This window comes from Ascaphus truei, chromosome 5 (genome assembly GCF_040206685.1).
Source record: "Ascaphus truei isolate aAscTru1 chromosome 5, aAscTru1.hap1, whole genome shotgun sequence".
In the NCBI taxonomy this organism is placed as follows: Eukaryota; Metazoa; Chordata; class Amphibia; order Anura; family Ascaphidae; genus Ascaphus; species Ascaphus truei.
The window spans coordinates 152596814-152611781 of NC_134487.1; the positions used below are offsets into that span (position 1 = coordinate 152596814).

Here is a 14968-nt window from a genome sequence, read left to right on the forward strand (position 1 = left end):
CATGTGAAAAAGTAAGTGAAATGCTGGTTTTATCAGCTAAATTAAAGGGGATAATTAGAATCAGGTGTTTAAATAGGTAGATCTTCAGGTATGAATTTGGGAGGCCCCATCTATATCTATATTTTTGAAAGCATTGTATGTCCCTGTGTCTAGGGGCAATCACATTGGACCTTTGGCCCATCACTCCGCCTCGGGCCAATCAGATTGGTCCCTGGCACGCCCGCCCCCCCACAGCTCTCATTGGCCGGTGTGGTCTAACAGTCTGACCCACTCACACACCACCCTCACACCGCGTGCTCCTCTCCAAGACTGCCTACCACACAATGTGCACCAGCCGCCGCCACCTCCCGCCCAGGTAAGTCAGTAAAAAACACCGCCTCATACCCCTGCTACCTCACACCCCTGCACCTCATACCCCTGCCGCCAAACACCCCTGCGCCTCATACCCCTGCCGCAAACACCCCTGCGCCTCATACCCCTGCCGCCGGACCGCCGCCTCACACCCCTGCGCCAGGCGCGTCCCGCTTCAACTGCCCGGGAGCAAGCGGGGGAGCGCCCATTCATTCATAAATTATGTCCCGCCTACCTCACCCCCGCAGCCTCCCGACTCAGGCCAGGAACACATGGCGCTCCCTGCTGCCACGTGCACACGCCTCCGTCGGCCGGTTGAGCCATCGAGGAACCGGGCGGAGGGGGGAGCGGCTGAGCCATCGGGGGACAAACCTGAGGGGGAGAGGCATCGGGGGACCAAGCGGCCGGACGGGCGGCGGATAAATATTTTATGACAATTCACCTCCCTTACCTCCCCCCCTTCACCTCCCCTCCCTACCTCTCCCCCCCTTCACCTCCCCCCTACCTCACCTCCCCGCCCTTACCTCCCCCCCTTACCTGCCCTACCTCCCCCCCTTCACCTCGATCAAAAGAAATCTGAGGACCTCAGAAAAGCATGTTATTGATGCTCATCAGTCTGGAAGGGGGTTACAAAACCATTTTTTAAGGATTTGGTGCCCCACCAATCCACTGTCAAAAAGTATAAAAATAGAGAAAGTTCAAGACCACATTCAATCTACCCTGGAGTGGTCATCCTATAAAAATCTCTCCAAGAACAAACTGGCAAATCATCCAGGCAGTCACAAAGCACCACACAGTAACATCCAAGGATCTGCAGGCCACTTTCACCTTGGCTAATGTGAGGGTTCATGACTCCACTATCAGAAAAAGACTGAACGAGAATGGTGTTCATGGAATGATAACCAGGAGAAAACCACGTCTCTAAAAAATAATATTGCTGCCCCACAAGATTTCTGGAACAATGTTCTCTGGACAGATGAGTCAAAGGTAGAACTTTTTTGGCCTCGATGAGAAACGTTATGTTTGGCGGAAACAAAACTGCTTTGAACAACAACAAGAACCACATCCCAACCGTCAGGCATGGTGTTAGTAGTGTGATGGTTTGGGGCTGCTTTACTGCGTCAGGGCTTGGACAGCTCACCATCATTGACACAACCATTAATTCTGAATTGTATCAGAAGATTCTAGAGGAGAATGTCAGGCCATCCGTCCATGAGCTGAAGTGAAAGTGGGTCATGCAGCAAGATCATGATCCTAAGGCTAGGTTCCCAGTACATGCTGCAGCGCACGCTATGTTGTGCGCTGCAGGAACAAGAACCAACCTTCAATGGGCCGGGCCAACTAGCTGCCTAGGCCATCGTGTTGCTCTGCAAGATTTTTTTGAAGACAAGAAATTGTCTTAAGAACTGGCGACGGAGCCCTGGCCACGCCCCCTGCCTTTAAGCCAATGAGGGCAAACCAGCTGGGTGACATCATGGCCGTGCCCCGCAACACCCTCCCCCCCCCCGGTTGCAATCTCCTGCAGCTCAGCTACAGACCAGAGATCCACGCTGCACGCGCCGCCAGCCTGCCAAGGCGCGTGCAGCAGCCGACACTCTAAAAAAAAAGTTACTGCAGAAGGAATTCTGAGTTTTAGAATGGAATAGTCAAAATCCGAATCAAAACACCATTGAAATGCTGTGCCAAAATACAGCTGAAATGTTGTGCGAGCTGTCCATGCAAGGAAGCCCACAAATGTCTCTGAATTGAAGCAGTTATGTAAGGAGGAATGGGCCCAAATTACTCAAAACCAACAGTTACAGGAAATGCTTAGTTGACGTCATTGCTGCTCAAGGGGGTGCCACCAGGTACTGCATCTAATGGTTCACACACTTTTTGACATGGATATTGAATGTTTGTCATTTGTGGATAAATAAATGTTGAAATGTATCATGTTTTTATGTCTTTCATTTGTCAAGGTTATCTTTATCTATTATTAGGATTTAGATTAAAATAAAAAAAATTTAGGTTTGAAAAATATTTGCTACTGATTACTTCCTCTATAATGCCTGACCATGTGTTATACTTTGGCCTGGCAAATATCACGCATTTTAGAGCAAGTGACAATTGTAAAAATCACTGGTCTCTCAGATTTGAACACACCATGGAGTCAGACTTTCCCCCCCACACCTTTTCTGCTCCTTTATTTATTTTGGGTGTGATATAACAGCTATGTATACCATTTAGAAGCACCGTCTTAAAATAAGGCATAAAAGTGTCAGCTTTCAGCAATGCATTGCAGTGGAGAAGGCCTAATTAAGGCCGTGATTATAGTGCATGGCGCGCATGTGAAATATGCATTGCAGGCAGGAGGCATCGGGAGGCGTGGCCGTGACGTCATGTGAGCGGTTCGCCCTCATTGGCTGAACAGCTTCACGTCACGTTGACGTCACCCAGCTGTCGCTTGGAAAGACAAAATATTTTGTCTTTCCAAAACGTGGTCACGTGTGCTATGGGCAACTACATTGAAAGTAAAGTATTTGTTTTGGTGCTGTCGCTGGCACTATAATAGCAGCCTTAGTAGGATGGTAATTGGAGGTTCAGATTTCAGTGCTGCTTTTGTATCTAAATGCTCACAATTCCATTTACATTAACTCCTGCTATGAGATGGGCATGCAACACATTGCAGTGTAATGCTAACCCACCTGGCGGCAAATTTGAAAGGGGGGTCTTTTCCGAACTGATCTTACTGCCACAGATTTATACATCCTTACTGCCGAAGTGCGGAGCAATATATTGCTGGTCCTTCTGGCTGTGATTGGGTTGTATTACATCTATCGAAACGTGGTCCAACAACCTTTGCACTCTTATTTATTAATATTCGACATTTCTGAAATCTGTTAAACGCCTTTTATTTGATTATTTTTTTTTTCAATAGCACTTTCTCAGAGGCATATCTGACTTATTTTTTTGTGTAAATCCTTCAATGCTGAAAGGGCACTGAAATGAAAGGGGTAAAAACGAACACTACTTAACATCCCTGGATCTTGTAGACCTGTTCTCATCCATTTAAATGTAAAAAAAAAATGACCTACAAATATTCTAGCATGTGTTTTCCAGCTTTATTGAATATAAATGACGGTACTGCAAATGATTTAAGGATGTAGGCTGAAGCTTTAGGAGTAACATGTTTTTAAAAGGAATAAATGTCCAGGATCTGAATATTTCCATATAATTATGTTTTCAGAGTAGTGTTGGGTAACAATCTAATAGGGTCCTAATAGATAACATATGCCGCTTCATGTGCAACCCATTAGCAGCATCACACTTCGGAGCATTGCTGCAATTAAAAAGTTACATAGATATAGTATGTGGATGCTTGAGTATTTTTCTCACTTTCTTTAAGTTGTCTTTAACGTGTGTATGTGTGTGTGTGTACAGTATATATATATATATATATATATATATATTTATTTTTTTAAAGTTGGACAGTTTTCATTAAGCATTGATGGAGGGAATTTATTTCCCTGTTTCCTCCCCAGTGATAACGTTATCATATTTTTGCAAGCCCTGCATAGTCAGAAACCCAGCTACGAAAAGGGTCTGTACCCAACGTAATGCGAGACCAAAAAAAAGGCAGAAGGGATCAAAAACAATTCCCAAGTGTCAATTTATATATATTTGCCCTGAGAGAGACCACAATTTTAAAAGCTAAGATGCCTTGATAATGAGAACAGGCTGAATATGTGCTGCAGTATCCCCTGCAAAACTTTTGTTTTATTCTTTTTTTCCTCCAGTTTCCGCAGATATGAATTTTTGCTGGATAAAAGGCTATTTAAGTTTCCCAGCTACAAAATTCCCATAGATTCCTCTGAATACAGGACTGTCTCAAAATATATCTAATTATACACAGGGTGAAGGTTGTAAACACTATAGAGATTGAAAGGTCATTAAACTGCACTGACTAACTCTCCCTATCTGGAAAAGTGTACACTTTTTCTGCTATCTCTAAAAATAATGTCCTCATCCCTGTGCAAGTAAATGGAAGTTTTTTGGAATCTGCTGCATTTTCATCCCAAATCTCCCCCTAAAGAAGCTTTCAAATGTTGGCCAGTGCACTTTAAACATGCGGATGAGCCACGGGCGCTGCTTTCAGAGTCCTCATAATCACTCACAAGCCAAATACAATTTCAATTGCATTGAAAAAAGCCTGTTCTTAAACTATTTTGCTGGCAGACCATGCTATATTGGTTGCCCACCAGTGTCACGAGATGGCCTGCCAGACTTGCTGTAAAAGAAGTGCTACTGTGCCCAACCTATTTTTTTTTTTTTTTTAAACCTGTGCTCTAAGCTCCTTGGCCTTTGATCTTTAAAAACCGAAATAGAGTGATGTACATTCCTTTTTTTTTAATTTTTTTTAAACCTACACCATTTAATTTAAAAGGAACTGTTCGTTTGAAAATGTCAGTCATCAAAGTGTGAAATACCATTACTGTACTTATTTTCTTTTTTTACATTTACAAACTGCCCATTCCACTTTTCTTTTTAAGAAAATTGGATTGATTTAAACCTAACCTCTTATTTGTGCACCATTAATATTCCTGAAAGTCAAAAGAACATTTCCCTGTTTAATAAATGAGCTTTAAATGGGGCACAGCACTGCTGCTGCTTGTTGGTGTAAAAGCCACTTTGACTGCCAAGTAAAGGTATTTTATGTAGGTTATGTAAAACTGGAGTTGGAACCTGTAACTAATAGGAACATCACACCTCCACCTCTGGCAGGGAGTGTAGCAACCTGAGCCTGTATATTATAAGAAATGAAAGAGCAAATCAAAGCCCATAATAATAATAATGCTTTTTTTCTATTAGGGGGGTGGGAGTGCAGAAGTTGCCAATCACTGGTATCTCGTGTGCCTTATTATTATATAACAAGCTGGGCTGAATGGGTTTCCCATTAAGGTACTAATAAGTACCTGTTTATCAGTTTTTTCACCTGTAACCGTGACCATAGATCAGTGCGAGTATAACAAGCTGACCACTTCAATGCAAGAAATGCTGCAGGAAAGCCTGTCACGGCGTGATATTTGTCTGCACAGTGGTGAATGTGCCCCCGCCCGCACCCCCTGTGCTGCTCATACGTGCAGAGTGCTAGGTTGCAGGAGAGGGGGCACTGAATGGGGGTTAACTGGGCTGTAGTTGCCGTCAGCAGCCAACAGGTTGCAGCGTTATCCGCTCAGTCTGCGAGCCTCCTCTCTTCCCTCCCCGCCTGATGAGCCGTCGCCTGTTTGCACGCACAGAGCCCCCTCCGCCGGCCGCCCTCTCTCCTCCCTGCATGTCCGGGATAGGCGGCTCCCAAACCCGCGGGCGCCGCTGTGTGTTCAGCGCACAAGGGGCTGTGAGCTCCACGTCAAGGGGGCGATCCACCTACAGGGACCTGGCACAGACATGCCCGGAGCGGGCCGCTAGCTGTAAGTAACCAGGGACCCAGTCCCCCTTCCTGCACCACCGGTGGGGGGGTGGGGGGGGGGGGGGGGAAATAAATTAGAGGGAGAAGGGGGGCGGTGAGCAGATACAATTGGAGGGAAAGAGACAGGTCAAGGAAGTGGTGAGAGAAGAGAAACTAAAGAGATCAACACAGCGTGGTGGAGGAGGAGGCGAGATTTGGAGAAGGGAATAAAAACTAAATAAAGGGCGGTGATTATTAGCAAGAGGAGAGGGGCACATCAACGAAGGGGGGGGGGAGAGAAACTACAGGGAAAAGGTTGGAAACAAGAATATGGGAGAGGAAGGAAAGGGAGAAGGGTCGAGAGATAGGGGTGGGGGTGAAGTAAGAGGAAGGGGCGAATAAGTGAGGAAGGGTTGGTGATTACAAGAATAAATAAGCGTGTGAAACTAATCTGCTGCAGGACAGGACGGCTGTGTTTCCGCTGCTGGGGGCTTGCAGGTGAGGGGGGGGGGATACGGGGCTGTCTGAGCTGAGGAGCCTGTTTACTTCCCTCCCTCGCAGCCACACGCCAAGTTGTTTATTTATACACTGTGTGTTGCTCGCAATGGAAGTTGGATCTTGGCGAGTGGATGAGCCTGAGTAGGAGCCAGTGATCCGCAGCATATTTGGGACGCTCCAGATGTAGGTAAGGGCTGTCCTTTGGCAGAGAGCAGAGGCATGAGCGACACCAGGCAAATATCTACCACCCCCTCCCAAAGAGCTCAAAGCAGACACAAGCATTTCTGTTATGAATTATTCATCATAACGATTTCATTTTTTTTAACAATGTTTACATGAAGTTGGAATACAGATATATATATATATCTATATCTATATATATATATATATATATATATATATATATATATATATATATATATCTATCTATATATATATATATATCTATATCTCTCTCTATATCTTAGTATTTATAGTTACATGGAGTCTAATCTGTACTTGAGTCAACTAGTCACTTCATAGGTAGTGGTGGTGTCAGGAGCTATGTTTGGGTGGGGGTGCTGTACATGCGAAATCAGTAACACTTATTGCCATTAAGTAAAAGGGTATAAACCCCGGGGGTCTGCAGCACCTCCCCTCCCAGCTCGCACCCCTACGTTTCAGCCCCCATGGGTGGTGAGTTTATTTACCCTCCACTCCTAAACTGTAATTTTGACGTATATATCTAGATCGATCTCAAAATACAAGCGATAGCAATAAATCCAAATCCAACCATAGAAAAAAAATTCCAGGACGTATAATTAATAATAATAAAAAAAACCTTCCTGCTCCAGCAGTGGCAGACTATTTAATTACAATATTAATAGAGATGGTGCAGATATTGACGTTACATTTTTTTTTCCACTTTCTCATGACACCTGGGGTAGGGGGTGTGTCTAGATCTACTTGTTGCACTTGTGCAAAAAATACATGCTAAACATTGTTTTCTGTTTAGTTGTTTTAATTGACCAGCTATTTCCATGCTCCCCCTTTTCTTTTCAAAATCAAGATAGCCCCTTTGTTCAAGGACCCTGCAATGGCAGTATTGTAGAGTTGCCACTTATTCGCTTCAATCTAGCCAAGGCTTGTTTATGTTTTACAGAAGTGGGTGTGTCATGTAAAAATGAACAGATCTCAACATAAGTCTTTTATTTTGTTGTTCTCCCACCCAACTTCTTTTCCTTTCAAGGCACAATCTCTATTTGTAAATGTTTAATAAACCAATTTAGAGTACCCTAGGGGTCCTTATTTTATACCATCTTATAGCAGTTCAAAATTAGATGTACTCGTAATAGTTAAATGTGAGAGGATCCAAAAAAAGCCTCATCCTATAAAATAATGTGTTGAGCTTATGTTGTGAGGCGTTTAAAAACGTATGCATTCCAGTCCTGGGCTCTGTTGGAAACTTTTTGGGAGGTGTTTGCACATTTACCAGTCTCACCATGTGGAATGGTCAGATTTACAGCTCATGGCCCTGCACCCATGTGATTCCTTGTAGATCTTGTAGTATAAATGGTACTGTGTGTGTGTGTGTGTGTGTGTGTGTGTGTGTGTGTGTGTGTGTATGTGTATATATACACACACACATATCTATCTCTAGCTCTATCTCTATCTCTATCTCTGTGTAGTGTCTAACTCCACCGTTGATCCATTGTACATTTTTACAATAGACAAGGCGAGATGTTTGTTTTACCAGGTAGTTTCGCATTGCTATTGCGGGCCAAGAGCCAACAAGAGCAATGTTTAGGGCGTTAGGGAAAAAAAGATAAATTGCGTTTGGGAAAAGTATACACCTTTTTAATGAATGACCTTTTACATACAGTAATCGATTCTCACTGAAGTACTAGGATCCTCTCTAAAGGAATGATGTTTGACAGATATAGTGAAGAACTAATGCAGTGTCAATGATTGCAAGCTAAAGGAAAGCGGGCTCGTGGTGTTGCTTGCATTTTATGATTCGTATGTGGGTTTTCGGGTTAAATTCAGTTGTCGGATGGTTTTGTGAGGCCTAATCCGGCACCAGTAACTCTAAATATTACAAATTGTTAATGATCTGACACACCAAGTGCAGTTTCACTGATCCTCTTCAACACATTTATTTTATAAAGTTTCTGATTCACAAAGTTCATTTTTTTTTAATGTTTTTTTTTTAGTTGTTTGCTTAGCAGGAATTCAGCAGTTTAAAGCCTGACTGGATTAAACCAGTAGGGGACAATCTCAAAAACACAAGGGAATTTTTTTTCTCCCCTCAAACCTAATTCAATAACAAGTGAAATGTTACTTGTTTTTTTTTTTTTTTTTTTGCACAGAGCAAGGGGAGAGAGAGATTGCCTGTAGTTGCCATCCCAGAATGTCTTCACTGTATTTGAGGAGACTTGTTTTAGGCCTGTACTGTACAGATTAGCCCAATTTATGTTTTTTGTCTTTAAATTGGTCTTGTTCTATATCATTCACCAGGATTAGAACTTGTAAATATTTCCAGATGCCCACTAAACAATTGCATTGCTGGATTCTCAATGTTTCAAAGCCTTTTGTAGGGGGTTTAAAATACTTGAGATACTCATTTTACACCATTTTTTTTTTATTAAGGCTATTTTTTGATCATTTAAAAAAAATAAACCACCATTTAGGTTTCTCATTACATAAAATAAGTTATTTTATGTAAGGTTAGACTTTTTTTTTCTATTCATCGCCTGCAAGTTATTCTTTACATCACGTTCTGCAATGAGTTTAAATGATCCTGTATTGCACAGGGTATTTATGTATGTGTCTGTGTGTTTTTAAAACATGTGTGTCAGTGAAACGGAGGCCTGCCGCATGTATTAAATATGTATATATTAAAGATGGCTTGCTTACTGCTTTTATATTTTATAAGATCTTTTGCTGCTTTTATATGCAAGAGCTTTGCTCCTGCAGTTTCCAATAAAGATGCACAGATGAAGGTGTTTAATCTTGGTTTGCTCTTTGTACAGTATAAGAGCTGAAAGTGGAATCCATGTAACAAACTGAATGGCTTTATTCACTTCTAATCCTATTATAACTCGAATATACATTTAATAAATAAAGATGGGGACATTCAAAAAAGGCTAGGAATGAAAGCTGACAGCCAGGCATTCAGACTCTTCAGAGAAGATGAAATGCCAACCATTTGTAATTTACTTAATGGCAGGCTTTATTATTCTATATACCCAAGAGCGACATGACAAACATAAATGCGCTATGTGGTACTATATGGAAGATTAGTAAATTGCTGATTTGCATTGCAAATCTCTCATTAGTGATACCATGGAATGTATTTTTATTTCCTGTCAGCCTACTTTTTTAAATAATAGCTCACTTGTTTGAATCATGAGGTTAGGGTGTGGGGGTGGCAGATGTATATAATTAATGTATCTGTGCACTGGCAGTAAAAAGTGTTTATTGAATATATGTTCTGCAGCTGGGACCTGCACCACAGGCTAATAAATAGAGGAAGAGGGGGCAAAGGTAAATGATAACCATACTGTTAGTGCTGTACTGTACACCAGTCGTATGCAGCGCCTTAAACCACGTTGTCCCCTGTAAAGGTAGATTTGTGTTTCCTGTGGGTCTGCAAAGGAACAGTCTGTGGATTCTTTATAGGTACAGATAGTTATTCAACAACAACAAACATTTATCAAAACAAAATGAAACCTTAAGTTTGCTTAATGCCAACCTTAAGTTTGCTTAATGCCAACCTGGAATATTTTTTTCAACGTACTGTATATTATGTTGTTTTAACTAATCACAGAGGGATCTGCAATTAACGATCTTTTGTTACGTTCTTTTAAGAGGGTGCTCTTGTTGGGTATCTTATGTTTTGTTACAGTCTATGTAGCAAGTAGGGGTAGGCAGTAAAATATTCCATGAGAATTTAGTTGACTATACTATATGTGAAGTGTTTTAGAGAAGATAAAATCTAAGCTTTTGTGTTGTATGATTTTAGGCACCAGTACCCGATGGACACCAAAGACACGTTAAAGCCCTCCAATGGAGCCCAGACAGTGAAGAGTGTGCATTACAGTGAAAAGGCAGGGAATGTGATTGATTTCTTTGCCAGTTACAGGGGTGGAGCCAGTGTAAACGTCCCTACTTCTTGCTCAGCCCTACCTGCTTCACAGTCAGACTCCAGGCAGCAGGAGCAGCAGGAGCAGCAACAACAGCAACAACAGCAGCTGCCAGTAACTGGGGATTCCTCGAATGGATTGAGTAGTGTGCCTCAGCCAGACTTGTCCAAGGCTGTTTCCCTCTCAATGGGACTCTACATGGGGGAGCCAGACACAAAAGTGATGGGTAACGAGCTTGGTTTTCCACAACAGGGCCAGATTGGAGTCCCAGCAGGAGAAACGGACTTCAGGCTCTTGGAAGAGAGTATTGCCAGCCTGCAAGCGAAGTCATCTGGCCCAGAGCAGGTCCAAGCAGGCCCAGAGGACAAGGAGGGTTTAAAATGTGACCTGCCTTCCCAGTCAAGTCCTTTCATGCAGGCTCAGGGGGGCAGCAATGGGGGCAGCACCACCAAGCTGTTCCCCAAAGACCAAAGCACCTTTGACCTTTTGCAGGACCTGGATCTGCCCCCAGAGTCACCCAAGGATGCTAATGGCAGTCCCTGGAGGCTGGACCCTCTTTTTGATGAGGAGGAAGCTGTAGGCTTATTGTCTCCTCTGGCCGTTGATGACCCCTTCCTCACGAGGGCTGGAGCATCTAATGAGGACTGCAAACCGCTCATTCTCCAGGATTGTAAGCCCAAGCGTGGCGATTATGGTGGAGATTTGCTGTTGCCCACCACAGACCTTCAGATGTCTCAAGTGAAAACTGAAAAAGAGGACTACATAGAGCTGTGTACCCCAGGGGTAGTGAAGCAGGAGAAGTTTGGTCCTGTCTACTGTGGAGGTCATTTTTCGGGATCTAGCCTGTTTGGAAGCAAAGCCTCTGCCATCTCTGTCCATGGGGTCAGCACTTCAGGAGGGCAGATGTACCACTATGACTTGAACACTTCACCGCTCTCCCAGCAACAGCAGGATCATAAGCCTATATTTAATCTAGGCTCGCCTCTGGCAGCCCTTGCAGAATCTTGGAATAGGTGCCATGGGTCTGGGGATGACAATGTTGCCTCACCAGGGAATGTAAATTATCCGGGCAGGTCTGTTTTCTCAAATGGCTACTCAAGGTAAGACTTGTTTTTACTTTGTTATAGGGGACATGAGGCATTGGGTTGTGTGTGTGATGGAATTGAATTTACGCATTGGAAGTTTCACAATTAATTGTGGAGCAACCAGAAACTCTAAAGTAGGACAGGGCCCCTTCTCTAGTGTCTCTTCTCTAGTGTCTCCTATTTGTTTTTTTGTTTTTTAATTTGAAATGTATTTATATGTTGATGAGACTGTGTTGTGTAAGGATATATCAACAATAATCCAATCCATGCTACTAATTTGTGTGATGGGTGTGTTTGTTCAGGCTTTTAGTGTCTCTTCCCCACTGTATATTTCCTTGGTCACTTCCTCAGTGACATTTTTATTGATGAAATGAACACACTTAAAAGATGGTTTACCATCATGCCACATTACCAGATGCAATGCCAAGTACTCTATGCTTGTTTTTGCACAGGACGTTGTTTTTATGAGCACTTTAGAACCAGAACTATTGCTTCTTCTGAAATACTGTACCTTCTCAACATGCCTCTAGCCGATCAGTTTGCAGAGCGTTTAAACATAAAATGTATGCAGAATACAGTTAGTTTGACATACCTTTATTTTATTAATTATTAACTTTGAGTATGTTTTCTGCAGTACAATTTACACAGACTTTGCACATAATTAAAACTCCACGTCCCTTAAATGCTTCAGTGGCAGAAGGGCTGGTGAAGTAAAAGAATGCTGGTTACTTGCAGATAATGTAATGTTTACCATCTGTAAAGCAGTATTGCAAAAACAAGATATTTCATAAGCCTATCAAGGTGTAAGATCTTAACCAGGGGTGGGCAACTCCAGTCCTCGAGCCGTCAGGGTTTCAGGATATCCCTGCTTCAGCACAGGTGATGCAGTCTTCGACTGAGCCACTGATTGAGCCCCCTGTGCTGAAGCAGGGATATTCTGAAAACCTGACCTGTTGGTGGCCCTTGAGGACTTGAGTTGCCCACTCCTGATTTTAATAGTGCCTCAGTTGCTAATCCAGCCACAATAACACATTGTCTGAGGCAAAGGGTTAATGTTTCATAGTAAAGCTGTCACCCGGTAAACTTCCAGTGTTATGTTCTGAGAAACAAATTGATGTTGCTGCTTGGTTTAATTTCAAAATTGGTTAATATTACACCAGGGAGATGGCATGTAAAATGTGCACCGAGCTGTTTATTTTAATCTTCTGTTTCTTTTATGATGGGATGGCAGAATACATTTAGTACATTGACACTGCACTTTGCTACAAATCAACTTGAGCTGTATTTATGCCGTCTGACTTATTCTGATTTTGAAAATCAGCCCGTTTGCCTTGCAATGTTTTACTTACTTTATTTTAAAAAAAATTTTTTGCCTACAAGTGCAAATCAATATTTAACTAATATTGTTTTTATTTTTATTTTTTTTAAACGGTATACCTACAAAAATATTTTCCGGAAAATCCTTCTGCGTATTCCCCATTATATACATGTTCATTAGAAATCGGGCAATACACCGGCTGATAAACAGCAGTCCTTACGTCTTACAATAACAGCAGCCGGGCTGCTGGCATGCGAGAGGGTTAATCATATTTCTTCTTCAGCGCTGACCATGTACACAGCGCTGCACATAACATTTTCCAGACAGTGCAAGTTATTTATTAAACTGTGATAGTGCAGTTTGGAGCACTGCCGCATGGATCCTCCTGTTGATGTGAATAGGAGTTTGTGTGTGACGGTGCCCAGACTGGCACTATCACAGTACAATATTAATACCCCCAATGGGTTACTGCCCTGCAGAGCTTTGTCTAGTTTTCGTGCCTAAGGTACAGGGAGATAAATGGACTTTCCCAAGGTCACAGGGAGAGCTGATACTGGCATTTGAACCAGGCAGGGACAATACCATGAAATTACTCTACTCTTCCTCAAACTACTGGTTTTGTGTATCAAAGTCTCCACGCTGCAAAACTGGAGCAAACAAGGTGCACCAGATTGATCAAAGAATAAGTTTAATTTTTTTTTTTTTTGCTTTAATACATATGGTACAGTTTTGTTGCTCCAGTTTTGCCGCCAGGAGACTTGATACATAGCCCCAAGAGTTTTTATAATTTACAAGTTTTAGTGTGTGTGTGTGTGTGTGTGTGTGTGTGTGTGTGTGTGTTATATATTGTAAAGCACAAAAGGGTTAAGGAAAGCAATATTGTGAATTAGGTGCATCGTCACGTTAAATATTGCCTCAAACTCTCAGGTTTCCGACAGCTGTCGTGCGAACACTTCTGGAGTGGTAATAAACATGCCTTGTGTATGATTCTGCTTAAAACATACACATTTTTCATATTCATTATCTGCTCGAACTTTTTGTCCTTCTTCTTGTCCTAATTCCAAACTTTCAGACAGCGATGTCTGTTTCTGTGTTTGGCAACACCACAAACACATCGGTGTCAAAAAAGTAAATGTTAGTGGTTCCACTGGACTGGTTTTCCTTGGGCGGAACGTGTAACCTGGGGGTAGCTAAACGCCAGTCGTTAACCTGACCTGTTTGTGGCCATTTTCAGGACATCCGCGCTTCAGCACAGGTGGCTCAGTCAGTGCTTCAGTCATCAACTGAGCCATCTATGCTGAAGCAGGTATATACTTGACCTGGTGGTGGCCCTTGAGGACAGAAGTTGGCCATCCCTGAACTAGAACCTCGCTCATCCGTAACACCTAACGTGCCCGGCCCCTAAAGAAACAAGGGACATTTCTTATTGTGCGTTTTGCAATTCGAGCTTGAAGTTGCAGAGCGTGTAAGCTTGTTTAATTATCAATCGACCGTTAACTTAGCAGCGCGTCAGTTTGTATATTTGTGTCTACTTTATTGCACCTGCGACGTGTTGCTAAGTGCAGCTTTAAGAATCGCAGCATTGGGTTTTACAGCCACATGGATGAATGAAATCTGCGGCAGATCTAAATGAGAAGTTCTGCCTGTCTGTAAAGAAGCAACTCGCTGTCAGAATGAAAAATAACATTTTTTTTTTTAGTAAACAATGGGACCATGCTCTTTTGAGGAAGATTCCCAAAAGCATGATAGTCGTGATCGTGTCTTGCATGCCATTCACTTGAATATCCTCCATTGTATATATTAAAATAAGGTGTATATACTATGAAACCAGAAACTGGAGACCGTATTTCTAGAATAAATCCATTTGGGCCCAGAGGAGTGAGCAACCACTGCCGATCACGGAAAGACCATGTATGGGTTATTCACTTGAATGGTTATTGATGATTGCAATAGCTGTAGCATTTCAATATACGCACGCACCAGTTTGTGGCTTTTCCCTAACCTGTGGAACCTCCAAATTTACATGAAATGGAAGATCATGGGATACAGTAAAAACACGATTAAAAGGAGTTGGGAGTAGAGTCTTTGGAAAAACAGATGTTCTTACTGGAAACCACATACAGAAATAACTTCCTTTTTTTAAATTTTTTTTTTTTTTTTTAATAAG

The 14968-nt window shown here is 42.4% G+C and overlaps 1 protein-coding gene across 7 annotated transcripts in view; it reads left to right on the top strand.

Moving 5' to 3' along the window:
* The window catches only part of NR3C1 (nuclear receptor subfamily 3 group C member 1), a 224674-nt gene that overhangs the window by 16783 nt on the left and 192923 nt on the right, over window positions 1-14968 (top strand). For 3 of the 7 annotated variants that reach the window (XM_075601049.1, XM_075601052.1, XM_075601050.1), the window contains exon 2: window positions 10278-11498. In XM_075601049.1, the coding sequence (XP_075457164.1) occupies window positions 10291-11498 (1208 nt within the window). In that variant the 5' untranslated portion in view covers window positions 10278-10290. Of the gene's footprint in view, window positions 1-5588; window positions 5799-6128; window positions 6275-6312; window positions 6462-10277; window positions 11499-14968 lie in introns of those variants that run through there. The other 4 variants (XM_075601047.1, XM_075601051.1, XM_075601046.1 and 1 more) reach the window with 4 other exon arrangements.